This window comes from Syngnathus typhle, linkage group LG4, assembly GCF_033458585.1.
Source record: "Syngnathus typhle isolate RoL2023-S1 ecotype Sweden linkage group LG4, RoL_Styp_1.0, whole genome shotgun sequence".
NCBI lineage: Eukaryota > Metazoa > Chordata > Actinopteri > Syngnathiformes > Syngnathidae > Syngnathus > Syngnathus typhle.
Window position 1 is genome coordinate 8,107,949 of NC_083741.1, and position 26,172 is coordinate 8,134,120.

Below are 26,172 nucleotides of genomic sequence, written 5' to 3' on the forward strand. Positions count from 1 at the left end.
CAGAGGATTTTAATTTTGTCATCTCCCTAGCATTATAAAAAACCCTTTAAAAGTAATTCAAATGCAATCAACTCATAATGCAGGGGTGTCAAACTCTTTTTTTCATGGGCCGCATTGTAGTCATAGGTTCTTTCGGAGGGCCATTCTGACTGCAAACCCAAATAAATGTATGAGCACCTCATATTATATACAGTAAAAGCTACAAAACAAACTGACAAATAACTCGTTTTCAAATCAGTCGAGTAAAAACTGGTCAAATATAAAAAAAAGGTTATTAAAATTGAAGACAATTTGCAATACTAGGAATGACACACGAATTTGATGCACAATTTGTCTTCGCGGGCCACATAAAATGATGTGGTGGGCCGTATCTGGCCCCCGGGCCTTGACTTTGACACCTGTGGGCTAATGTATAATATGTTTTAGTAGTAACTGGCTCAAGACAACCAAAACATAGAAATCGCAAGTACCGGATACAAATGAAAACAAATGTTCAGTAACCATGCAACCAATCAAAAGAAATGTTCGGTAAACATAAAACCAAGCAAAGGGTTTGTGACGTCACAGCATCGCTCAAGCCAATAGGCTTTGTTTTTACCGCGCTGAGCAGGAACCGGTGGAGAGGGGGTGTGTGTTTACGTGCGGGACAAAATCGACAATACATAGCCAATAAAATAAATACATGCCTATATAGGTCATTGAAACGCTTGGCTAATTTAGGTTAAGTGCGAAAACTATGTTTAAAGCATAGTAAACAAGCGACTGCTTCACACATTCCTCTTTGTATATGTCGCACTCAGTCAGCTACTGATCACGGCAAGACCACATGGATCCCGACGGAGGTGAATTGGACTCCTGCCTGCCGCAGCCGGAGAATCCGTGTCTCATTGTGGAGGATTCACAGCCGGACAGCGTCGCCTTGGAAGACGACCCCGAGAGCAGCTACCGTGCTGTGCTGGCCCGACGTCTATCAAACCTGCAGCCCAGCGCATGCAGCCCGGTCCTGGTAAGCAGCGTCGCGAAAAGAAACGTAACAATACGCCATTCTCGTCACGGCCATGAAGCAGTCCGCGACATAGAAGCCGTGCTCTTTTATTTACAGGGACGTGAAGAGTCACGGTTGGCTTGCTTTTAAACCGCAAGACGGCTTTTAGTGCTTCGTGGTGGTTTGCTTTTAACACTCGTGATTCTAACCTTGCGGCCTTAACATTAGGTAGGCCTCCACAATTCATCAGGGCTAACTAAACATTCAGCCTTTCGAAAGAAAATAGGCTCCAACCCACCAGCGACCCTCGTGAGGATAACCAGTTTGGATAATGGATGGATGGATGTTTGGAAAGGTACTGTTTTATTGTGCAATGTAGTAGTACAGCACTTCAAAATGCAGATCTTGAAGAATAAAGTCGTTTCATTTGAAACATATCTTTGCGTCAATCTAAACACCATTGCTGTACGCTAATGTACAATAGCAACAAAGCAAATTTCTTAATTGTATTTCGTACTGTGTCGGAAGTGTGTAATTACTAATATTTGAATAACACTATATTACTAGGCCAATTCATTGTGTTAATATTTTACAGAGAGTGGTTTGAATAAGGCTGGTGGTTTTATTTCAATGGAAAAAAAAAGCTTCCAACTGTTTAGGTCTTTTTAGCATTTAGTACCCTCTTGCTCACGTGTTGATGATTCTCAAAAAGTAGAATGTATCTTTAAAGGAAAATCATTTTATTTTGTCTTCATTTTGAAATTTCCTTCTCAGGCATTGTCTACTTTTTAACTGACATGCTGCCTTGAAACTAAACATGGGAAATAAGTTGAAAAAATATTTAATCAAATATAAATATTAAGCCTGCCTTTGTTGCATGTAAACTAGAGATGCACCGATCCGATATCTGGATCGGATATCGATCCCGATATCAACAAAATAGATGGATCGGGTATCGGAAAATACAGCCGATCTGTGAGCCGATACTTTCCTTAATCTATTGGGACGCGGGCTACGTCATACGTCAGCAGCACGTGTGCCGCATGCCACGAGAGTTTTCTAAACAAACGCAAACATGGAGCGAACGTTCGCTTCTCTTCCCCGGGTTGCTAAGCAGACGTCAAACCATGCGCGTTCGCTTCTCTTCGGGTTGCTAATGGGACGTCAAAGGCTGCGCGTTCGCTTCTCTCCCGAATGGGGGGGGCTAATCGGATGTGAAACGCTGCGTGTTCGCTTCTCTTCCGGGGGGGTGTTAATGGGACGTCAAACGCTTTGTGTGGCGGGCTCCATCTAGTGTGGAAACTGAGAAGCTGAGCTCAAGCTTCTTGTGCGGGCCATATTCAATTATGTTTTCAGAATTTGCTGCGGGCCAATAAAAACTGGACCGTTAGTTTGGACACCCCTAATTTAGAGCAAAGAACTGTGTAGTCTGCCTGATGCCATTGCCTTTGGTCTTTTCTGTTCCACATGTAGAGTTATGTAGCTTGTTAAGTTTGAACTGGACTGCCCCTACACCTGTCTATGGACCCCGTGGAGGCTATTTTGTGTGTTTTGGGGTGTTCTCTTGTATTGAGGGGTGCTGGTTGGCCGCTGTTACTTTTTTTCCTTTGTCTTTTAGCTTTGTTTTGCTTTGATGGCTTTTATCTTGAGCACTTTCTGCCTTTCTTTGTGGCACCGTTGTGTGGCAGCCTTATGAGAGCCTATTGAGTTGCGCTCATGCCATCTGTGTGTCTTTTGTATACCCACTCTGTGGTATGAATACGGCTGGGGCCTGAATTTCCCCACCCCTGGGGATCAATAAATATACAATCAATCAATCAAGTCAACCATAATATCGGATCGGTATCGGGTATCGACCGATACGCAAAGCCACGGCATCGGTATCGGTATCGGAACTGAAAAAGTCGGATCGGTGCATCTCTAATGTAAACCTATTCATCGCTAAAACTAGAACTTATTCGATAAAGTCCCCTGCCTCAAAAAATAATCTAGATGCCTGAAGACGTTATTGGCACATGATTTTTGCCAATGTGGACCCTGTCGCAACTTTAGAATTGTATACATAATTGACTTTTGTCTTTAAGTAATCACTTACCTTTCCAGGAGCTGATATCATCACCACCTGGAAGTAGAGGCTCTCAAAGCCAATCTGAAAGCTGCCGCAGTAACAGCCAGGCTGGACCTGGTTAGTTTTTTTCCCTTAACAATGTAAGCATTCACCCACCTTGTATTTAACAGCCTTACAGAAACCCTTCTCTTGTATTTGTTTATGTCTAGGCATTCTTGCTCTGCCCAACAACAGTTCGGAATGCCAAGAGGATTGTCAAGAAGAGGAGAGTCAAGTTCTCACCATTAACCCGCCAAACAAACTAAAGTACCCATTGGCCATTGTTTTAGCAGATTGTTCATGCTCCGAAAAGTATTTTTAAATTTCTATCTAAATATTTCAGGGATAATGTGCCAATGGATTCTGATTCCACCACACCTTGTGAGCAGGCTGAAGGTAAGGAGTCTTGTCAAATTTCTAGGAAGGCCCAGTAATGAATACAAGTTTACGCGTTAACATTTTTGTCTTTCAGATGCAAACTCGCAGTTTGGTTTCCTTGCACTATCTCAGAGTCAGGATTATGTTGTCGATGAACTGAATAGTCAGAAGGGAGATGAACGTAATAAACCTCGGACAGTCGGTGAGATAAATTCCAAATTTGGGATTAAGAATTTGATAATTTAGAGAAAATATGCAAAAAATGTTATCATACTTAATGCTTTTTGAAAGTTTATTTGATAAGACTTTTGTCTTTCAGGTGGAAACTCGCACTTTGGTTTCCTTCCGCTTTCTCAGAGTCAGGATGTTGTTGAAGTAAATAGCCAGAAGGGTGATGAGCGGGACAAGACTCGAGCAGTCAGTGAGACAGACTCCAAATTAGGTAATCAAGAGTTTAATAATTTAGAAAAAATGCTTGAATTATTATTATACTGAATACGCCAACTTTGGCACTTAAGTAAAAGAACTGTATTAAGAACTGATATCAGTGCTGTAAGTCCACCTTGAAAAATTGTATTTTGGAACAGAGCGGTACACTTACTGACGCCCACTTTTTGGGCCGAATCTGCTTGATTTAACATAGCCTGACTATCTCACGGTAATTCTTGTGGTATGTTGAAGTGCACCCAAGTCTCGATTTTACATGCTTAGAAACCTTAAACCTTAGCGCCAGCGATTTGATAAATTTGCGTGACCAGTTAAAAGGAGTTTGATAATAAGAAGTCAGGCTGTTTGATCTTTATGACTGCTTTAGTACAGTCTTACAGATAGCTTGGATTGTTTTTGATTTGGAAAGGGGGAAGTTCACAGAAGCACCTCATCCACACACGTCAAAGCGCAACCGGACATAGTGGCTGCTTTATTCTCGCTTACATCCAATTCACATAGCATCAAAGTGACTTACTCAATCCGCCTGATATTGTTGTCTGCATATTGATTCTATTTTCATAAAATGTCAACTGACTATGATTTGTGTGGGTGAACGTAACAAAGGGCCCCTTCGGCTGCCTAAATCGTCCCTTTCTAAAAAAAAAAAAAAAAAAAAGAAAACCAAGACTTTCTATACAATGCCCTTTCAGGGTTAATGCGATTCCCAAATTCTGGATCCCAGAATCTGCGTAAGATTGAGATAAGTAGAGATGTCTATGTAAATTTTGGTGCCAATTCATAGGTGTTTTGGGACATTTTAAGTGATAGTCCTTTAAAATTGATTTCTAATAAGGAAATTGTGATCCCTTCTGTGACATCAACTAATACTTGAAGGGGAGGGGAGGGGTGCATGCGTTCTTAAAGGCAATCGTTGCTTCATTATTTCTCCAGAATGAATGGTTAAAATAGAAAATGCTATCTTTTTTCATTTTTCCCATAATAAAATGCACAAACTCGCTAGTTAGAAAAAAATAACCATCTCTTTGCCCTCCCTTTAAAGTAAAACTGTGCGTTAAGAAACGACCTTGCCGCAAAAAGTAAAAACGGAGGCTGAAGGCACCAGATAGGCCACAAGCTCCAAATAAATAGCCCACAGGGCTACATTAAAAATCACTCACCAGTGATAGAAGATTTAGATTTTCTACTTGGCAAAGTGATAAATTAAAAACAAAAACAATGGCAGACATTTATGAATGAGTTCTTGACTAAAAATAATATTAAAACAAACACATATGAGTTTTTATCAAAAAATATGTAATTTGAGCAAATTCCATTTTTTAGAACGATGTATCAAACTTTGTTTGGTTCATTCCTTGCATAGCCACCTATTTGTGTAATTTGTAAAATTATTTTATGTTTTGGGAGAGCTTGTGAGACAACCTGTTTTTTTGTGGAGAACCCATGTTAGTGTTTTGTTTTTTGTTGTGAAACATTGCTCATCATTCCTTACCCTTATACAACAAACTATAACCACAAACAGTTTTATGGAATTAAAGATTCATTTTACAAAAGTATCCTTTGACAAAACCGTTAAGATTAATTGATTTTTGAGGGAAAAGAAGCACCATAAGACTCTCATAATCTCTGCTGATTTAGGGTAAACATGTCCCCCTTTCTTTCAGAGCACACCATCAACACTGTGACATCGCAGGATCTGATATGCAAAGTAGTCAGGTATATAACCTAAATTTCCATTTTAGTCCGTTCATCTGAGATGCATGTGCCAATTCAAGGTTGTTCTATCTCCTAAAGATCTGAAGTGAGCTCCAGCAGCCAGTCAGAACAAACACTGAATGTTCAGGTTTTGCTGCAGTCCCAGTGCCTCAAGGACTCTGGTGAGCCAGAACAGCGGGACCGTGGAATGATGTCATCTCAGCAGGACATGTTTGATGCTGACAAGTCAGGTATGTCCCTTTGCATGTGGCGTACATTGACAATTAAGCAGACATGCAGATAAATTCGATTAGTACCGTATTTCCCGCACCATAAGGCGCTTTGGGTTAACATTGACTGCTGGATTGTTATCTTTGCATGCTTCTTAACGAGCTGCTGAGACCACCGCTTTAGATCAGAGCGTCTTTAAAAAATTATACTATTGTGTGTTTTGTTGCCCTCAGGTGCTGCAGTAGACAGTACAGTGTCTGAGCCGGAGCAACAAGGTTATTCCACTTCAACACCAGCCCAAACCCTCCGGCTATTGCAGGAAACATTGATACCGGAGAGCTTATCGCAGTGAGTCACATGACAATTGTACAGTGTTATGTGGTTCAAATGACCACCACAGAGAGAAATGATCTGAAATTGTCAATTACCCACTAGGAGCTCTGTTGATTATGTTGCCCCAACCCCAGACAACTTTCTCCACGCATCTTTGATTGTCCCCAACTCACCAAGAGGAGCAGAGAGCCAACATGGTAAGACAACATTTTGTTTTAATGAGAATTCCAAAAATGAAATGAGACAAGCAAGGTTTGCTTTGTCAGGTGCCGATGAGTCCATGGATAGCCTGCAGCCTAAAGAGCGAGCTGCTCCACAGGAAGAAGTGCCGATGGAAACGGAGGGCACCTCTAAACCACAACTACCCACCTCAACTGCTGTATCCCAGAGTTCTTGTTGTTTTGTGTTAGAGAAGCCTCTCTCTATACCTTCTCAGCCAGAGTTCTCACACGTATGTACCACATTTTATTAGTACTCGTATGACTTGCTGTTTGTTTGTTTTTTGGGCCATTAATGCACCAGTCAAAATGTGCCGCATGAAGAAGAAAAAGTGGATCTGAAGTACATTTCGCATTTTTGGGGGGCAAATTAATTTGACAAAAGCAAAGACGAAGAAAAGTTACATTTAGACTGGCACCCAAAATCCCCATTCCCTAATTGTGGTGACGGCTGTAAATGAGTTCAAGTTTATTAGAAACTTCGTGTTTTTCTTTTTCATTATAGTTTCGTAATGGGAAACTGTCGAATAGTAGGAAAAGGAAGAATCCTCATCACTTATTGTGCCTTTTGGTGCTGAATTTACTCTTCATAGCACCAAAATAAATCACAAATCATCTTGAATCTTTGTTTCCCCATTATTAAATTGTTTAGCCACAAGAATCAACCCCAATGATTCATCAAAATTGAAAGTTGGTACTTCATATATTGAGCACTGTATCTTTGGTTCTGGCGAGCACTATATTTTGCAGGTGTCCCAAATTTTGTAGTAGCCCTCTGTCCTCATGCTTTTTTGTTTGTTTTTGTTTTTCTCAGGATGTGTTTGTCCCAACACAGAGTCAGGAGGCTCCAAAGCCATCTGCTAACAAGACTGACTCCTTGTCTGTTGAGTCTCCTTGCAAGGAATCATCGTCTGCTTTCACATTGCCTTTACAGCTCTGTGAAGTGAATACGGATGATGACAACTCATCCCAGACGTCAGAAGAGATCATGGAGGACACCCAGGATACACAGATTGAAGAACTGGAAGAGCGGTCTGTCGTAGATAATACTGACTCTGCGTTTTCACACAGTGATCAGAGGAGTGAGTGCAACGGTGTCCGTGCTGAATCACAAAGTGCCCCCATTTCTAAACCGTCCACTCAGCTATCACCTTTCTTGAATTTACCCAACCTGAATGTAAAAGCATGTGAGACTGCTATCAAGGAGTCAAGCCCTCCTAAAGTTGTGTCCTGTTCTCAATCCAAGATTCAATCTTCAGATGTGATTGTAAACAGCTTTGTGCTTGAGACTCCGTCAGAAGTGACTCCCTGCAGTCTGGAATCGCAGCCAGTCATCTCCCATATGTCTGTAATGGAGGTGGCAAAGAGTGGCGTGAATGCGGCACATTGTGTACAGTCTCAATCACTGTCACAGAACTGTGGCTCCATTGGCAGTCCGATGAGCAAAGCTGAAATGGATGAACCCGCAGATATTGAACACCCTTCCTCAGAGGAGGAGGAAATGGCGATGGAGGAGATGAGCCAAGATGAAATTGATGAACCTTCAGATATTGAAGATTCCTCAGAGGAGGAGGATGTGGCAATGGAGGAGGAGAGTGCTTTGGGAGTGGGGGCTTCTTCAAATATGGGTTTAGTCCTCTCTCAAAACAAACTGATGTCTTCTGGTGACAAGGAGGAAGCATATGGGGATGAGAGCATTGTTACTGTTGCAGAGAGCAAGAGAGACTCACATGATCATCCCAAAACACCCTTGCAGCTTTCAAGAGCCAATACTCCCGGTTCAAGCACAAGCAAGGTGTCATCTACGTCCACTAATGGCCATGAGCTCATGGTACAAGAACCAGAGATGCACAGAAGCAAGAGGTTCAGTGCTAGCTCAGGAGGTAGGATAGCCCCATTGTTTAAGTTCATATTAGCAGCTTGTGACTGATACTGAGGTGTGACTTGAATTCAAATTAGAGCTTGGACTCGCACCCAAAATCCTTCCAATCATGTTGATGGCAACAAATGAATTCACTTTCATTTTGAAACTTCTGCTTCTCGTTACTGCTTTTTCTTTTTTGTTTCTTTCGTGGATTCATATTGAATTGTGGCCAAACGGAAGAAATCTGGTTGGTTATTATTTCTTTTTGGTGCTGAAAATAGTAAGAAAAAATGGTGGTGTATGCTGCATGCTAAACTAGTGAGCTAGCTGGTGTTGTTGCCTTGAAAAACAGCAGCAAACAGATCATCTCTCATTATTTGCCGTTTCTTTCAGTTCTAATCTGCTTTGGGAAATATCTGGTGTATTACTACCACTATCACATGCGGCATTTGCCATGAGGATTTGCTCTTTATAGTACCAAAAGTTACAATAACAAACCAGGATTTTCTTATTCCACAATGTGGTGCAGGATTCTAGTTCAGCTAAGCCATTTTTAAACAAACAAAAAATATGTAGTTACATTTTATAAGTGAAAGCTTCTAATCGAATCGGATCTCGTTTGCGTTCGCTCATTCTCGTCACCATGATTAAGAAACGGGTATTTTGGGTGCCAGTCTAAGCTCTATTTGTCTCAGTTTTCGGTTTTCAGTTTCAAATACCCCTCCCCCAAAATGCGACTTGTATTACGCATTTTAACTGTGGTAATCTTTTTATTGTGCCTTTTTCTTTTTCTCCTTTTCCTTTCAGAAATGTCCTTCCATTTCACACTGCCTAAAGATGGTGAGTTCATCGGTCCAGTTGTTGGAGCAACTCCCCCGATTATCAGCGAGTTGAAGGGGACGCTAAGGCACAGCACTCCCATTGGTGTGTTCCTGTGAAAAGCATACAAGGCAATCTTAAATGTCAGGTAGCGACATTATTTTTAAATCGAGCTTCTTTGTTTTTCACTTATCTAGAGACATTTAATGAGAAGACAGTGACAGACGATGTCAGTGCTGATGTGGTGATGGCAGCCAAAGATGATGTTCTGGAAGAATCTGGAGATGAGTTGGCAGAGACAGGAGACACAAGGCTGAGTTTGAGAATGAAGTTAGTGACCCCGGTTGAAGAGGGAAGCTCGGAACGATTCAGTTTGCAGAGTAAGCATATTCTGTCTCGGTCGTAATTGTAGGCATGGATACTGCATTCACAGTACTTTCTCAGTAACTACTCTTCCTCTGCAGAACCAACACTATCAGAGGAGGATGAATCTGTTGCCAAGGTTACCACTGTCACCAAGGCTGAAACCAGGTACCATAGTTTCCGATGCATCACTCGTCCTCACACTTTATTACAACCTCATACATTAGAAATAAGACCGTTTTCACTGTGGGAAAAGGTAAATTGGTTGGCCACATTGTTGTGAAAACAGTTACTCGAATAATCATTTCTGTTCCATCAGTCCGTCAGTATTCAGCCGTGTCAGGCAAGTGCACAGACAGCAGGAGGCAGAGGAAGAGGATAGCAGTCTTCCAAGAGGCAACAACACACCTGTTAGGTGAGCCCTGGTCTTTTTCTGTGTGCCCTTAGCTGTAAAATGAACTGTAAGAAAGCACACAGATTACATTTATTCCCAATTTGTTTCGAAATTTGCACGAATATGCCCTCACTGGAGATTTTGAAATACTTGCCTAAATGCATTGGAGAAAGGGATATTTGCTTGACCAAGGTAAAGTGGTTATGAAAAGGTACTTAAGGAATATAGCTTTGAGGAATGTTTTTTTTAAATATATTTTTCATCTATATTCAGTGCCAGATCAAATTTAGGTGTTTGACCAGGAATTGTTGCATTCCCTTGTCGAATATATTTTAGTTGTCATAAATGGGTCTGTCAGGTCTAAATACCATCAGACATTAATTTACACGCTGGAAACAAAGAGAAGAAGACAACCAGTATTCCTTTTGCTCGCGAGGAGAATTAGGTAGAAGGCCCAGTTCACAGTCCTCCACCAATTCTGGACTCCCCCACCGCTATCTCCTCTTTTTATTTTGGGTTGCCCTGGTTACAAGAGGCTACACTAAAGGGAGGGGAGAGTGTGACTGTAGCAACGCTGTTTAGCTAGCTAATAAGGTTGTGTGGTGCGAGGCCACATGGCCTTGGCCGATCCGTGACCCTAGGAATGCAGAGTTTCTTCTTAGGTGGTCGGCAGCCTCGTTCCCGGCTGCAATCTCCAAACCTGGATGCCGTGTCCCTGTAAAACAATTCTCTAGACCTTCTTGCTACATTTCACACAATAATAATAATGAGTAAATATTCAGATACCTCTCGTGCATACACTCCAACAAACGTTAAGTAGATGTGAGATAACTTGCATGAAGTCTACTTAAACATTGAGTAAATATGGGATGACTTAAAAACTGTCTCGGACAAAAACAATTAATAGAGAAAGAACTTCTCTTGAACTAACAAAGAACAAAGGTGTTCTGTTCATAACTAGTGAGGGCCTCTCACAGATAAGAAAAGGGAGTATAAGAACTCCCTAAGGCTAGCTGGCAGATATGTTGGCTTGAGCGAAGATATGTGGCCTCCAGTTTCAGGCCGACCAGCGCTTCAGCAAAACTAATTATTCTAACAGGGTCACCTTGAGTATGTGTATGAGAAACGAGGCAACCTACTTTTGCTTATCAGGCCGTTGGGCAAATGGTTATTTTAAACACTACGTGCATATATATTCCTTGAACATGCTTTGTCTTCAGGTGAAGATTCTTCCTTGTGTTTCTGAATTACGATGTCAGCAAAGTAGACTATAGTGAGAATACAGTGTCAGTACACTATCATTTCTTAATGTTTTTAGGATTTAAAAAATACTTAATAGTGACACCAAAGCTATTAGTTACAAATTGAAATGGGGTAAATGATCAACCGGTGCAATTCCTTTGAAAAAGAAGTGTTGTGAAAGGGAAATGTGTTTTTAGTACACAGAGGGCCGTCATCTTCTTAACGTCATCGTCACAAAGGATACTGCGCTAATGACATCAGCGCAAACATGCACACAAAGTTAAGACAGCCGAGTGCAAACCTGTTCTACCAACAAGTTTGCACGCAAAGAAAAATACACTCAAATCTTGATTTTACTAGGATTGTTTTTGATTTGGAAAGGGGGAAATTCCTGGAAGCCTCTCATCCACACAGACACACAGACACAAGTCAAAGAGTGTGGCCAGACACAGTAGTAGAATAAGTGGCTGCTTTATTCTCCCATCCAATTCACATAGCATCGAAATAACTTACTAAACCCGCCTGATATTGTCATCTGCATATTGATTCTCTTAATAAAATGTCAGCTGACTTTGATGTTTGGTGAGCATTCACAGTGATGGCTGTGTGAAATTGGGGTACATATAAATGCAGGCCGTCTTTAAATTTTAGCAGCCCCTTTGTGTTTTGTAATCAGTCACCCTACAAGTTCTTATTTACTTTGTAGATCTAGATCTTGGCACGGAGTGAGGGATATTCTAATATAATTTTGCTGTAGTGGAGACATAGTTGATTTCTTTCCCAACCGAATTTTTCACACAAAAATGAACTAGTACAAGACAGTATTTGTTCATAAGTCTCTTACTTTAAGTGTATTTCTGAGGTTCTCTACCATTTCTTCACTTTTGTAGAGGAGAGCTCTTCACCTCATTACGAAAAAGATCTCGGACAGCCTCGCTAGGATGTGACAGCCTGCCCAATAGCCAGTCAGAGGCTTTACAACTGGAAGTGTCGGCAGTGCCACAGGAGGCTGCTAGACAAACGGAAGCTGAGCAGTCTGAAGAGAGGCGAGGACCAGAGCTGTCTGTCCCAAACCAAAAGGACGCATCCCAGCACACCTTAGACAACACCGTTACTGCTCACTCATCCAACAAGGTTCTTCAGTCACTATATATACATGTTATTAACCTAAATTGATTAATAATTAACCACTATGGTGGACATAAGCGGCGAGCAAGTGCGTATGTGTATTGAAAATAGTCACTTATCTGCTGGATTCAATTGCTTCAGCGCGCATTTTCAGAGCAGCCTTTTGAAAAGTCAAAGTCAACAGCCACACTGCTTGTGTGAAACTTTTTTTTTTTTTCTTTTAAAGATGGCATCGTAGAATGGATTGTACAAACATTACGATGGCTCGACATCTCGTTGGGCTCCGGCTTTGATAGTCTGACAAAATATGGTCATGATGTAATAGCAGTCTGTGGTGCAAAAAAAGAGCACTGACAGCTTAAATTTTTAAAATGTGCTGTAAAAAAACTAGCTGTTCTTAGCAAATCAGCAAATCATTACCAGGTTAAATTCCTCTTTTCCCTCGACTGCACAGCAAATGGGAATGTCGCTTGCGGACCACAGATGACGTTGATGCTATTCACTTAAAAAAAAAAAAAAAGATATGGTCAGAGAAAATAAATGCAAAATTACATTAGTCGTGTGAAAGTATCAATTAGTTGTGAAGAGATGTTCGGATTTTTTCTTTTTTAAATTGGTGTCTGATAAATACATCACTAATTCGAAAAAAGCTTCTGCCAATATCTAGATGCATTTTTATTTTATTAAAACTGCATCTATATTCAAAATATATCTTCGAATGTTGATTTTTCTTTTTGTGTGTGTTGTATTTTCAACCAACTTGTAATACATTTGTCAGCAGGCAGATGCCCATAAGGCCAGGTCAAGTATACAAATGCCGTGCTCACCAGCAGGCATGGTGCGTACCATTGTTGTTTTTAAAATGAAAAATCATCGATATTTTGTTGAATAGCTAACTTCGATCTTTAACAGGGCGAACCGGAAACCTCATCTTTTCGAAGAAAAGATGGGCCCTCCCACCGCAGACACGTGCGTACCATCCAGGAAGTACGGACCACCATCACACGGATCATTACAGATGTTTATTATGAGGATGGCAAAGAGATGGATCGCAAAGTCACAGAGGTTAGTGAGTCACATTATTTCTTTCACCCACGAATGTTTTCCTTTCATGAAATGTGTTTTGGGGACACTTGATATGTCTAAGGGTTATTGATTTTAGTGGAGGCAATGCGACTTCAGTGACAGTGAATTTAAGTATGGGTGGTAGGTAATGTACACTGTGATTGACTGACGACCAGTCCAGGGTGAAGATCCCCTTTTACCCAGTCAGCCGGGAAAAACCTTCAGCTCTCCACTGGCTGCTCTGTTAAGGAGTGGTTGCTTCGTCCGCTCTAAAGTTTTGAGGTCTGGGCTTTGGTTCTCTGCCCTGGCCTTCTTGAGTGATATTTGCATGTTGTCTTCATGCTTGCGTGGACTTTTGAGTTCTGACTTTCTCCCACATTGCAGAAACATGCCCGTTTTGGTCAGTAGATAAAGTACATGTGAAGCACGCTGAATGCACTGTACACATTCACACATGTAGGTCATCCTATTTAAAACCCCAAATACGTGTCTTGTCATTGTTATTAGGAGAGCGAGGACCCAGTGGTGGACTGTCAGGTCTTGGACAATGACATGTCCCCGTGCCGCACAATCAGCAGTTCCCTAACATCTGGTGACCTTGGTGACATCAGCTCCTTGTCGTCCAAAGCCTCCAGCCTACAGAAAAGTTCTGGGGGAGGGCGTAGCACCACCAGTGGTCTCTCCAGGCCAGAGTTCATCATGCCACCCAGTCGAAGCGCCAAATCTGCCAGGTACTGGTTTATCTTTGATCAGAGCATGGACTTCTCAGATTTCCTCTATCATAGTACAGCATGGGTGAAAACACTACCTTTTCCTGTGTCACTCCTTCACCTTCTTTGACTAACCCCCTAATCTCTCAGTGATTCACTAATCACACCTCCCAGGCATCAATCTGTGGTCACTCATTATTTGAGTGACCTCAAATTGGTGCCTGTGAAACCTGACTATCTCTATTTGTCCCCTCTGTGTCTGCAGTCCTAAAAGGGGAGGCGGACAAAAACAGAGGGGTAATAGGGGTCAAAAGGGAGGGTCAGTGGTCAAAAAGGACAGAGGTACCCCTGAGTCTGGGGCATTAGTTTCAACCACCCCCAGAGGACGGGCTAAACGTGGTCGACCCTCGTTCAGGTGAGTGCTCTCAGAGTCTCGCCATGCATGTTAACACCATTCAAGTAAAAGGAGGGCACCTGCTAATGTACACTTTTCTTCTCACTAACGTTCCTCGTGTTGGTTGTTAATTTCCGTTGTTGCTTTTCAACATGTTTGGTTTGAGCAAATCTTTTGTCTTACAGGGGAGGAGGTGCTGGCTCATTGCTGCTGCCCAGCACTCAAGGTCAGCCCCTGTCTTCCTCAGAGGATGAACCTTATATACCTCCCCCACGCGTCCCCGTCAGCCCCACCGACGATGAGGTCCTGCAGCACTCCAACTCCCCACGGTCGTCCCCAGAGGAGGCAAGCTCAGCCGGAAGTAGCTTTGTGGGACTGCGAGTGATGGCCAAGTGGTCATCCAATGGCTACTTCTACTCTGGCCGCATTGTCAAAGATCCTGGCGAGGGGAGATTTCGCCTGCGTTTTGATGATGGATACGAGTGTGAAGTGGCGGGAAAAGATATCTTGCTGTGCGATCCCATTCCACTGGAGACCGAGGTCACCGCTTTGGTGGAAGATGAGTTCTTCAGCATAGGTAGGTAAAGTAGAAAAATGTCAACCCACTACATGCCGCTTTGCCACCGAACTTCATGTGATCGGATATATTCGACTTGGATGTTGCTCTGTTGAGTTTTGCTCCCTCTTTTCACCGCCCAACTGTGTAAGTGGCATAAAAATGAGGGGGAGGGGGGTGACCTAAAGTTGATCAGTTTTGAACATTGCATCTTTTGTCTTTTTGTAGTATTCAAATGAACATAATTTCTGGCGCACCTGATTCTTTTAAAGCCACGACAGCCAAATTTAGCCATTATATATATTTTTTTACATACATATATATAGGTCAATTTGCGCTGGGATATTTGCAAAGCTTTCACACAGATGGATTTTTAAAATCATTTAACCTTTACCAGTAGCCTCCCAAAAAAGTAATTGCACAGTCTGCATCTTTAATAATCTTGTTTCTCTGAATCTAACTAACTTAGTTCTGATTGCTGCCACCTTTCTTAAATCAAATTAGGTACACCATCTTCACTGGGTTGCTTTCCGTCTACCTAGTTTTATTTGAATTTTCAAGAATAGTGAAACTAAACCTGAATGGAAATGCTACAAAATGTACCCTTTATAAACGTATCAAAACACGGAAATGTCATTCGTTTTTGCCACCAGTATCAACACAACGACATCCCCCAGAAATGTTTAATTGCTAAAAAAAAATATTAGGCTGAGAGATAAACAGTCAGAGACACTATCGTATGCCGCCATCTCATGCTGCCATCTCATGCCGTCCTCAAAACGGTGATAAGTCGCATGTTCAATTTGCACATTTTTACAAAATATACTGGAATGAGACATTTGAATGGAAACCCCTCTATTGTTGGTCAGCAAGACTTGCATTTCACCAGCAACGTTTTTTTGAGGTGGAAAAACCAATGAGGCAAGTAAGCCTTGTTTGTGCAACGGGAAATCAGTACCAGCCTAGCGCATCTTGATCAAGTGTATCTTCTGTGTTTTTAGGTGTGGTGAAGGGTTATAAATCAGAAGGCCAAGACCTCTTCTACAATATAGAGAGGGAGGGCCAAGAGGAGTGGTACAACAGGACTTCAGTCATCCTCTCGCTGGAGCAGGGAAACAGAATGAGGGAGCACCACAGCCTTGGTCCCTATGAGCCCTCCACTCCCCTGGCCAAGGCCTCCGACATCAGCCTAGGTAAGTACCATCACATCACATGCGCACTTTGCCAGACAACAAAATTAGCCTGGAGGAATAATTCCCTCAAAAATTGTGAGGCCTAAATATCGAAGAAAGGAATGGATAGCTTTTGTTTTCTCTTCAAATCTACACAATGAATGTGTTGGGCATAATGTTTTCTTTTTGGTGACAAAATCCTGCTCACTTTGCAGATAATTTGGTGGAAGGCAAAAGGCGCCGCAGAGGACCCCCTGTGGGATCAAACACCCCTGACCAAAGTTCCTCCAGCAGTCCGCGTAAAGCAGGCCCCTCCACTAAGAGAAGGCTGCGGGTGTCTGATAACGAGAGCTCGCCGGCCAAAAGAAGCCGCAAGGGCGCCAGAACCGGTACAGAGACTCTCTCACCAAAAACATGTCTGGAGGGGAGGGCACGTCGTCATACTTAAAGTTTAACGACCTTATTTTTTTTTTAACAATACCGGTGGTTTTATTAGAGGAACCATATTTATACTTTCCGAGTTTTAAAATATTTGTGCTGATGGTTTTAATAGGTTCTACTTGGTGCATTTTAAAATATTGTATTAGTTTTTCGCTCCACTCCTGGGCATTTTTTTCCCCAATTGAATTATGGTTTTTAAATGATTGATATTTTTAATATTGTAAGGTTTCATGTGTGTTGTAATTGGTACTAAGTGTATTTTGTGCTGAGACATCGTCTTATCCATTCGAGTCCTTCCGACCATGCTGTATGCGGGCTACTGCTGCTGCTGAGGCTTATTTGGTAATGAACAAAGTTTCCACTGGTGGTACTGTGCTGGTGGTGGTTCACAGGTGGAGGGAAGATGGGAATAAATACAACATGCTGGTGTTTCTCATAACAGTAATCCACCACAAGTCATTTTAATGATTATTTTTCTCCTGATTTGGGTGAACTAAATTCAACAATTTGCATTTTGATACTGTATATGTGACTGTACTGTTGTCCCGCAGCTCAGCGGGCCGGTGTCTGTAACACGTCTGGCAGCGGCACAGATGTGGCCGCGCAGCCAGGCAATCTGGCTGAGACTCATGGCCCAATGCCTCAGAACACATCTCTTTTCATGGGCTTCGCCTTCATGCTAACCGCCTCGTCTGAGATGGACCGACTGAACAATATACTCATTAGTGATGAGGACGGTGCGGCCGATTCTCCTCCGAGCTGGCGTAACCATCCCAGTGGCCGGCTTGACATCTTTGTCTCTATTTTCCAAGCAGATAATGTTCAGACTGGCCCGTTTAACAAAGCATACACTGAGTCCCAGCTACTGGCAGGTGGAGGCTTTGTTCTGCCAGACTTCAATGAAGAACAGGTAAGTGCTGTGATTATATGAATATGCGTATGGGTAATGAATTCAGCCTCATGTGGCTCTCGTCCTCCCCTCAGTGCAAGGCGGCCTACCAGAGTCTTCTCATTGTAGACCAGCACTGCCGTACCAGGAAGTACTTGCTGAGCTTAGCCAGCGGTGTGCCATGTGTCTCGCATTTTTGGGTGAGAGACTGCTGCAAAGACAACAAACTGCTCAACTATAGGAACTATCTGCTACCTGCTGGTTTGGGACCAGATGGTGCCATCGTGGAATGGTATGAAGATTTCTTTTTTTGGAATGTTTCTAGAAAGTATTAGGGGTATATATCTCTCCAACAAAAGAATTTGCTACAAATCTTGATACATGGGGTTTGATACAATTTAAGTCATTTTTATGTTAAAGTAAAATTATTTTGTTAGAGATTTAGGGGATTTTTTTCTCATTTTATAACATGATTGAACTTGTCTATGGGTTCAAAGATGAATCTCCAATAAGAGAATATAATTTCAAATGGAACTATTCGATACAAGCAATTTCTTGTAAAGCAAAATTGATATTTTGATTCCAAACTTTTTTTTGTTTACTGTTACATTTGATGTAATTTGCATCTTCTGGTCCGATATGCAGTAAATAATTTACTTGTTGTATTCTAAAAAATCTTTTAAAACGTTGTTTTATTGCCCATGTTATGTTTTACAATTATTGTGCCGTAACAAATTATACAGTCAATTTTGACGAAAAATATATATTCTACAAAATCATGTATTTTAGCCAACTATATATAGTAACAAATAAAATTCTCTTCCACTAGATGACAGAAGGTACAACATTAACCTGTACATGCACTGAATAATTTTAATAAGTGGTGTGCTATAACTTTTTTTTTCTGATGTGCAGTTTAAAAAAAACATTTCTTGCAACTATTATTTTACTTGTTGCTAGCATCAAACATTGCAATTAAAAGAAACTGTTGAATAGCAATTCTTAAGTAGTATTTGTCTTTTCTCAGGCATCCTCGCTGCAGTCCTTTCAAGGACTTGCATTTTTTTCTGGTGTCTGAGAAGCCAGAGGAGCTTTGGGCCCAGCTTGTCACTATGGGTGGCGCTTCCTCCTTCCAGCATTTCCATGCCGACAAGGACGGCTCTGGTAAGATTGACATCAACTACACCAATACTCTGCTTTGACAAAGTAACCAACATGAAGTTCCCCCCACTCGTAGACGTTCCTGCAGGAAAGTATGATGTTGTGGTCGCAGACCATTCTTGCCCACCGCTCATAGAGAAAAATGTGACATCACTTCAAGTGCCGCTGGTGTCTCCCGAGTGGCTCGTCCAGAGTATTATCTGTGGGGAGTGTCTTGGGTTCCAGAGCAAGCCTCAATATCACCACAATTACTCTTCCTTGACATCACCATCAACATCATCATCATAAGATACTGTACATGTACGCTGCTGTTAACCGTTATACTCACCGTTGAGCATTTGTTCTGTTGCATGCCTACTGTACATAACTTCATTGTGTGTTTTTATGGAAGAATAAATGTCATCCTTGTTTCGTTTTAGTCAATTGCTTTTATTTTAGACACAAAATGTTTCAGTATATATACAGTTTATACAAAAGGAAAGCCTTCAGTCTGTCGGTTCGAGTCCTCAAACGATGGAAACAAGTTTTCTTGATGAACTGGTTGCATCGAGCCATGCACATAATTAAGATTTATAAGCCGCCTCCAAAGCAAAAGCTGTTGCCACTTGAGATTTAAGTATCAATGTTTTTAAATACACCATTGTAAACAAACACTGGTTTTCTCAAACACTAAAAACGAAATAATTTAGACAATAGCAACAACACTGTCTTTGCTAATAACAAGTAGGTAGATTTTTGAAAGAGAAATTCAAAACAGCCATCATGTAAGATGTGAATTTTTTTTGTTAGATGTGAGGTTTTTTTTCTTTTTTACACAGGCAGTCAATGTCCTACTACCTCATTGTCATTGCTATCCTCAATTTTCACCAAATAACATGTCATCACTTGTATCCCTTTCAAACAGCTTTTGTGACATAAGCAATAGGCATGTTTTTGTTTTAGCTCTCAGCCTTGCAAACTTGCATTGTTAAACAAAGATATGGCCACAGTTTCGTTTTGGAAGTTATATGGTGAGACTCAAGTGTGAGGTTCACCTTCCCAGGGTGCCACCGGCCTGGGTGTAATACTTGTTGTAGTCCAGTCGCAGAAGTAGTTGAGCAAGATCTGAGTTGATCTGATGATTCCGCACGCTTGACAGGATTATGAACAGTAGTGACGACTGACGTCTGAAGCCCTGAAAATAAAGACGGAATGTGAGGCAAACATATTTTCTCTCTTCTGTAAAAACATTAGCAAGACTAATAAGCCCACCTTGACTAGAATGTCCAACTGAGCGGTTCCCCTCTCATCCAGCGACGCCACACTTTGACTAACCAAAGAGCAGAAATTGTGACACAGTTCCAGGATCTCATTAAGGCAGTGGAAAACCTGAAAGCAGGAGCATTAGAGGCTTGGATTTGTCTCACAGGTTCTATTTCAGTAACTATTCATGGCAAAGTTGGATTCCATACAGGCTTCAGGAGGATGAAGGACTGGGCGAGCAGGTTGCTAAGGAAATGGTCATGGGCTAGTCTAATACTCTCAAAATCTCTGGTGGAGTTGATCTGTTGAAGCAGCTGAGAGAACTGGGATTCCAACACGTCCACCTGAAGACCAAAGCAGCTTGTGTTAGTCCGACTGATATTGGGATACTCAATGTCTTCTGGGGGGGGGGAAAAAAAAAAATCACACCGGTAACCTTATATGTATTATTTACAGCTCTTACTTTCATCATGGCTCAACATGCCATCTGCTGTGAACCATCAAGAAACCACTCATATTGTTTGGCCGGATGAAATGATTTCGCCCATCGTTATGGGGATAATACCACGGTCAGACGCTGTTACCTGCAGGTAGTACTGCAAGTTATCAATCAGGAAAGCCATGTGGTTACGTAGCCTCCACTTGATAGCGTCTGTCTGGCTGGACTTGAGATGTTTCCTCTGCATCTGCAAAGCCCAGCAGTGTTGGAGCTGGGACTGCACCCGCCGCACACTCAACAAGTACCTGAACACCACGTTGTATCTAACCATAGGGCGACAGAGAGAACACAATGCTCACCATATAGAAGCCCTACTGCATTTTAGGATGGGAAAGAGAAAAATATCAGTTAGTACTGACTTCTCCAAAACAGCAGGAGTGAAGAGGATGTGCAGCGGCCACTGAACCTTGTAGATGAGGCCGAGAGCAGCCCACCCAGTGGGAGGCACTTCGCGGGGAGAAATATCTTGTGGAGGAGTGGTTCCGGAGCCCACCAAGTCTTAAAAAAAAAAAAAAAAAAAAAAAAAAAAAAAAAAAAAGCGAGAACAGAATCAGACAAATGAGCAGTCTTTTTGTGACTATGCCAATTAAATTTCTTAGGATGGAGCTACCACATTTTGCAGACTAAGTCATTAAATTGGATGTTCGGAAGATTTATTTTACAAAAACCAAGCCCAACAACATTGAACCTTAAGTCCTCATTCCTTAATTAAGAATGTGTTTGGAAATACTTTTTAGAAGTGATTTTATTTTACTGTGACATTTCTTTGACTTTCTGTAGCATGGAAAATACAATGATAATGACAATCAAAACCAAGAATTCAGTCACTGATTTATCAAAAAAAAGTCAAATTAAATAAGTATCCAGTGACATTTAAATGGCCTAACATAAAATTTGTATTTGCTTGAAATAAATCTCAGTCATCTAAATGTATGTCGCCTATATTTCAACATTGCTGTGGTTCACAGCCAGCTGACCTTTGCTATCTTTGCCCTGGTAGTCAACAGTGAGGTGCAGCAAAGGCAGCAAATTGTCATCATCCAGCAACACCTTATGAGCCGCTTGCTGGAAGGCCACATTCACATCTGGGGAAAACATAAAACATGAAGCAATCAAGCGCATCAGACAGAAGAAAGTGAAGCAGACTATCTTGGGCTCCTCATGGTTTTAAACTTCAGCCTGGTAGAATTGCAAGACAACCGGTTTGTTTCACTCCACCTTAAAGGGGAAGGAAAGGCTCAGAAAGAACCACAAAGCTTGACGTGATTTACCATGCTCCGTGACGGCTGTCGGTGGGGTCTTCAACATGTGCTGCGCGAGGTCAATAAAAACCTGGTAGAGCTCACCACGACCCAGCAAGTAGAAGTCCTTGATAATCTGGAAGTAGAAGACAGTAAGAGGAGAGATTGTTTGTGTACATATCATTTTAACATAGCAGAACAATAAACATACCGATGTAGTCGTCAACCTCAATTTGTTATAAAAAGAAATGTGATAGATCATACCTTGAGCTGCTCAATGAGCTCTGACTCCTCCACCATCAGTGTCCAAAGATGCTGAAAAGCAAGCCAAAGTGCAAATTTTGCATTATTATGAAAGACTTCCACTATTCGTAAAGTAAGGTTTGGAGTGAAATTTGAGAATAAACTAAAGTAGGTGAACATAATTTAAATCACCAATCAATGAAATAAAATCATGAAACACAACAAATCAGAAAAGCCCTATGTTTTTGTGAGCAGTGTGTATTATAACCCGAGACACGTTTACCTCCGCCACTGTGCTTCTGATGCGATCTATTAAATTTTCAAAATCAGGAAGGCTGAAAAGAGGCTGTTGCTTAAGTCGGTGCAAATCAGCAGCAAATGTGTCCTCCTGGTGCTTCAAAATGGAGCCTGAAACAATCACACGGTTATATTCACACCAAGCCAAATGGAAATACGAGCCTGTTTTTGGTACAATACCTGCTCTAGAGGGACTGTGGTTATGGTTTTCAAACATCTGCACCGATTCTCCAACAAAAAGGATCTTCTCGGCCACTCGTATTGGAATGTAAGAAGGCAACATCTCCGCTCGCAGGGAGAACTGCTGCAGGGACGGAGCCAGCATGTTCTCCTCCTCGATCAGCCTCTGCCAAGCCATGCGCAGCACGACGACGGCGTTGAGCAATCGTTGGGAATCCCGAGTTCGATGTCAATGGCGCTTCTCACCAGGTCTTGAAGTTCTCTCAGCTGTTTGCCGCTTAAGCCTCCCAGCCCGAGATCCTCCTCATCCTCCTCTTGGTTGGTCGAAGCCCCTCCGGCACTTGGACCCTGTTTCACGAAAAACTCCTCACTTTGGTCTAGCAGCAATCCGTGCAGCATCCAGGCGGCGAGCTGCTTGTACATTACACCATGGCACACGGCAAGGATCCTAAAGAACGGTGCACAACACACACGTACATACTGATGTTTTTTTTGGAATATATTTGAAAATGAAAACACACAACAAAAGGCCAGTATCGCTAACTTTTTGCGCATAGCATATGACACCTGCAATGACATAATGGTCCAATGAAACAATGCAAAGGGAATAACTTACTTTTCTAATGCCATGCGGACAGGAGGAAGCCCCCCACAACTGTGCTTGTATACCGTTTCCAGGATTTGGCAGCCATGGATCTGAAGCGGACGAGACATCGGCTTCAATGCTTGTTAGCACAGACACCTCTTTAATACTTCCTACCGGAGGTGCAACGATTTATCGACAACTAATTGATTATCAATTTGCTCGATAAATCTGTTTCATTTAAAATTGTCCAAATCTTCAGTATGAGTCAATATTCCTTGATTTATGTAGTCCTCAATGAAAGCAGACTGATAACCCGAGTTCACACATTTTTACGCTTTTTTTTGTGATGATTCTGAATCTGCTCTTGGGTTTTCCCCTAGCACATCAGGTTTTCATAATGATATACTAACAATAGTATAGCTAATATAGTCAAATGCAATATTGAGTAAAATTTGTGAATTATGTGTGAGGTTAAGCAACAGGTGAATTTTTCCCCTGAAAAAATATAACTGAATTGCACCACATTAAAATCCATACTGAATAAGCTTTTATAGGTCAAACTTAAAAAGAAAGATAAAAAATGAAGATCTCTCGAAAATCTGATGTGCTAGGAAAAAGGTAAAGGCATTTTTTTAAAATAGCATCCAAACATGAAAGTCCTCTCTGATTACAATTTGTTGTTGGCCAGTGTTATCTCTCTCTTGAATTCAAATTTTTAAAACATCTGCTTTTACTTTGAAATTCAACAGTTGGTATATTTGCTTATTTTCCAACATGTTACGATCCAAACCAATAGCTGAACCATAATTTAATCTATGTTTGTGCCTTTTCTTCATTTATCATTTTCGAATAATGGCATGATTTGGGGAAAAAAGGGATTTCATTTTCCACTCAATTCATCGACAGATGAATCAATTATCAAAATTATTGTTAGTTGCAGCCCTACTTATTAATTTCTTCGAACATAATTATGGTCAACTTTAGCCTGCAGGTGATCTCATTAAGTGTGGTCATTCAATTAAATTCAGTGTACTTGAATTAGTTTCAGCTCACATACAACTCTTCTTTTTTTTTTTTTTTTCCACTATTGCAATTATTTTTGTGAAATAACCGGTCCTTACCTTTTGTGATTTAATCGTTTCGACCACCACCATCACCGAGGGAAACAGCAACTGAAACTTTAGAAAGAGTACAAATGTAAAAGCTGCTCAACCTTACCTTGGTCAATATTCCTTTGCATTATTAAAGGGGTTTACAAGCCTACCTGATCAAGCTTGTAATTCACATGGGATATTGTCAAGTGGGGATCACCGAGGAACTGAAAATGACACGCACGTGCACGCGCACAGCAACACACATTAATCTTCTGCGCTCTATACTCGGGTTAGTATTTTTCTTTTACCTCCTGTTCAAGGTCCAGTAGGGCTTGTCTGTATGGCTGCAACATTGAGTCCAAACCTGTGCAGAATGCTCGCAGGTAAATGCCATGAAGTCCCATCTGGCTGGCCTGATTTGTGTGATGCTCCTACAAAGAAACAACGCGATGAATCTAATTGTGGCAACAAAACAACACAAATTCAATCATATTACCTTGTTTGGACTAACACTCCCAAATGAGTCAAGTATTGTCTGCATGCATCCGATGACAAGATTGCTTTCAAACTTGCCCTAAAACTGGGGTCACCAATTTCGCTCCTCGGGGTCCAGTGTCCTGCATGTTTTATATGTCTCTGGTGCAATGCACCTAATGATCCGATAAAGAGCAAGGTCTGCAGAAGCTGGATAACATTAAAAACATGCAGGACCCCGAGGACCGGAATTGGTGACCCCTGTCCTCAAATTTAGTGCATCCAATGAAGGCAAGAATTCACTCTTCTGCTCTGAGAAACGTGTTTTCAGACCCCTGGCGTCCAACACCGCATAAAAAAAAATTAACCTGACAGGCAAAATACATTCAACAGGATATCTATTACTTACTTGTTGATGTACATGGCCAGTATGTTGCTCGATGAATTCCGTAAAGCGTATGTAATCCGATCCCAGTTTACAGAGACGATTGAGGACACTGGTCTCACTAGGGTGAAGGAAAGGTAGGTCCTGCGACACCTGCACATAAAAGTTTCACATACAATAGAAAATAGCTTCATTAGCTCATCAGGCTTTGGACATAGTGAAACTGCTGGTCAGAACTGATGATTAGCGATAGTTTGATTATCAACGATACTTGACATTTTGATAAATATCACCATTGGTCTTTAAAAAAAAAAAAAAAAGATGGCCAATAAGAGATCAATGTAAAACTTTTAACTTCAGGCAATCATTTATTTAAAATTTCTGTTAATATTATAAAAATAAATTCTGCTGACCCTGGGGACTTGAACCTTTAGTTTTTATTTGAATTTTAAGCAAAGATTAATGAAAGGTTATTATTTAACTTGGGAAATTTAAAACTTTTTTTATTGTGGAAAACTGTAGGGAGTTATATACTTATTCAGGTTTTTATTTCATTTTTTTACGACATGCTGAAGTCATTGAGAGCCCCTTAAACTTTAGTGGTTTTGAAACCAAGATGTTATAGTTTCTAAAACAGTGGTTCTTAACCTTGTTGGAGGTACCGAACCCCATCAGCTTCACCGAAGCCCTCTTTAGCGAACACCTTTATTGTTTTATTTTTATTTTTTCAAATTCAAGACATAAATGTACTTTACTGGTGTAAAAAATGAGCCGTGCATGATCATCACCTTGTTCAAAGAACAAAACCAACACAATGCATAAACTCAAAACAAATTACATACCTGCAAATCAGTGTGACTTCTGCTGTTGCCTTTGCGAGACCAGTTCAGAAATGCGTCATCATGAATTTACACAATAAATCAGGTGTTCGGATCTCCGCAGTGGAGGCTCTGCCGAACCCTGAGACCGACTCACCGAACCCCTAGGGTTCGACCGAACCCCTAGGGTTCGATCGAACCCAATTTAAGAACTAAAATAAAGACCCACATTTGGAAAATGAGAAAATAGACTCCCTTTACTGGGATTCACGAATGATTGATCGCGTCAACTGATTATTTTGCAAATAAATGTCTTAAGGTTTTCAGCTTGGGTCGTGTTGTGCTTTACCTGCAAACCTGTCCGTTTATTGCAAGTGAAAATGGTCCCGGGGTATCCACTCAATGCCAACAACAATTCGTGAATCATCTTCTTTAGAAGTATAAATGAAACTCCACAGCAGTGAAGTCTGCAACCATCAAAACAAAAAAAAACACCGCCGGAACAGTCGCGGAATGATGAC

At 41.3% G+C, this 26,172-nt stretch overlaps 2 protein-coding genes across 7 annotated transcripts; one reads left to right on the forward strand and one right to left on the reverse strand.

Moving 5' to 3' along the window:
* Nucleotides 1-580: 580 nt before the first annotated feature.
* On the forward strand, nucleotides 581-19,010 carry tp53bp1 (tumor protein p53 binding protein, 1). Of its 6 annotated transcripts, none has more exons than XM_061276760.1 (30): nucleotides 605-627; nucleotides 801-1,006; nucleotides 3,089-3,170; nucleotides 3,263-3,359; nucleotides 3,436-3,488; nucleotides 3,565-3,672; nucleotides 3,790-3,912; nucleotides 5,582-5,633; nucleotides 5,712-5,863; nucleotides 6,077-6,191; nucleotides 6,279-6,373; nucleotides 6,443-6,627; nucleotides 7,209-8,277; nucleotides 9,066-9,182; nucleotides 9,275-9,457; nucleotides 9,542-9,608; nucleotides 9,760-9,855; nucleotides 11,967-12,210; nucleotides 12,983-13,042; nucleotides 13,117-13,269; nucleotides 13,777-14,000; nucleotides 14,245-14,394; nucleotides 14,559-14,950; nucleotides 15,931-16,122; nucleotides 16,317-16,490; nucleotides 17,094-17,279; nucleotides 17,358-17,452; nucleotides 17,527-17,723; nucleotides 18,459-18,595; nucleotides 18,669-19,010. In XM_061276760.1, the coding sequence occupies exons 2-30, from the start codon at nucleotides 827-829 to the stop codon at nucleotides 18,878-18,880; spliced, it is 5,190 nt and encodes a 1,729-aa protein (XP_061132744.1). In that variant the 5' UTR covers nucleotides 605-627; nucleotides 801-826; the 3' UTR covers nucleotides 18,881-19,010. The 6 variants fall into 6 exon arrangements, with proteins under 6 accessions (XP_061132746.1, XP_061132745.1, XP_061132748.1 ...); XM_061276765.1 differs by lacking the exon at nucleotides 605-627 and adding an exon at nucleotides 1,214-1,340 and having other exon boundaries at nucleotides 883-1,006; XM_061276762.1 differs by having other exon boundaries at nucleotides 581-1,006; nucleotides 18,459-18,585; nucleotides 18,668-19,010.
* tubgcp4 (tubulin gamma complex component 4) lies at nucleotides 18,998-26,172 on the reverse strand. The gene is made up of 17 exons (XM_061276792.1): nucleotides 26,001-26,172; nucleotides 24,858-24,986; nucleotides 24,283-24,405; nucleotides 24,145-24,198; nucleotides 24,002-24,058; nucleotides 22,911-22,990; nucleotides 22,541-22,742; nucleotides 22,295-22,460; nucleotides 22,101-22,225; nucleotides 21,839-21,889; nucleotides 21,605-21,710; nucleotides 21,311-21,418; nucleotides 20,693-20,831; nucleotides 20,419-20,596; nucleotides 20,044-20,178; nucleotides 19,844-19,960; nucleotides 18,998-19,766 (listed from the first exon to the last, which is right to left on the reverse strand). Exons 1-17 carry the CDS (start codon nucleotides 26,076-26,078, stop codon nucleotides 19,623-19,625), a joined length of 1,992 nt encoding a protein of 663 aa, XP_061132776.1. The 5' UTR covers nucleotides 26,079-26,172; the 3' UTR covers nucleotides 18,998-19,622.

Coding starts and splice junctions, on each gene's coding strand:
- tp53bp1 (XM_061276760.1), top strand. CDS start 827: ATGGATCCCGACGGAGGTGAATTGGACTCCTGCCTGCCGCAGCCGGAG. Junction 8,278..9,065: donor GTTCAGTGCTAGCTCAGGAG/GTAGGATAGCCC, acceptor TTTTCCTTTCAG/AAATGTCCTTCCATTTCACA. Junction 9,458..9,541: donor GGAACGATTCAGTTTGCAGA/GTAAGCATATTC, acceptor CTTCCTCTGCAG/AACCAACACTATCAGAGGAG.
- tubgcp4 (XM_061276792.1), bottom strand. CDS start 26,078: ATGATTCACGAATTGTTGTTGGCATTGAGTGGATACCCCGGGACCATT. Junction 21,711..21,838: donor AGCTCATTGAGCAGCTCAAG/GTATGATCTATC, acceptor TTCTACTTCCAG/ATTATCAAGGACTTCTACTT. Junction 20,832..21,310: donor CCAGGGCAAAGATAGCAAAG/GTCAGCTGGCTG, acceptor TTTTTTTTTAAG/ACTTGGTGGGCTCCGGAACC.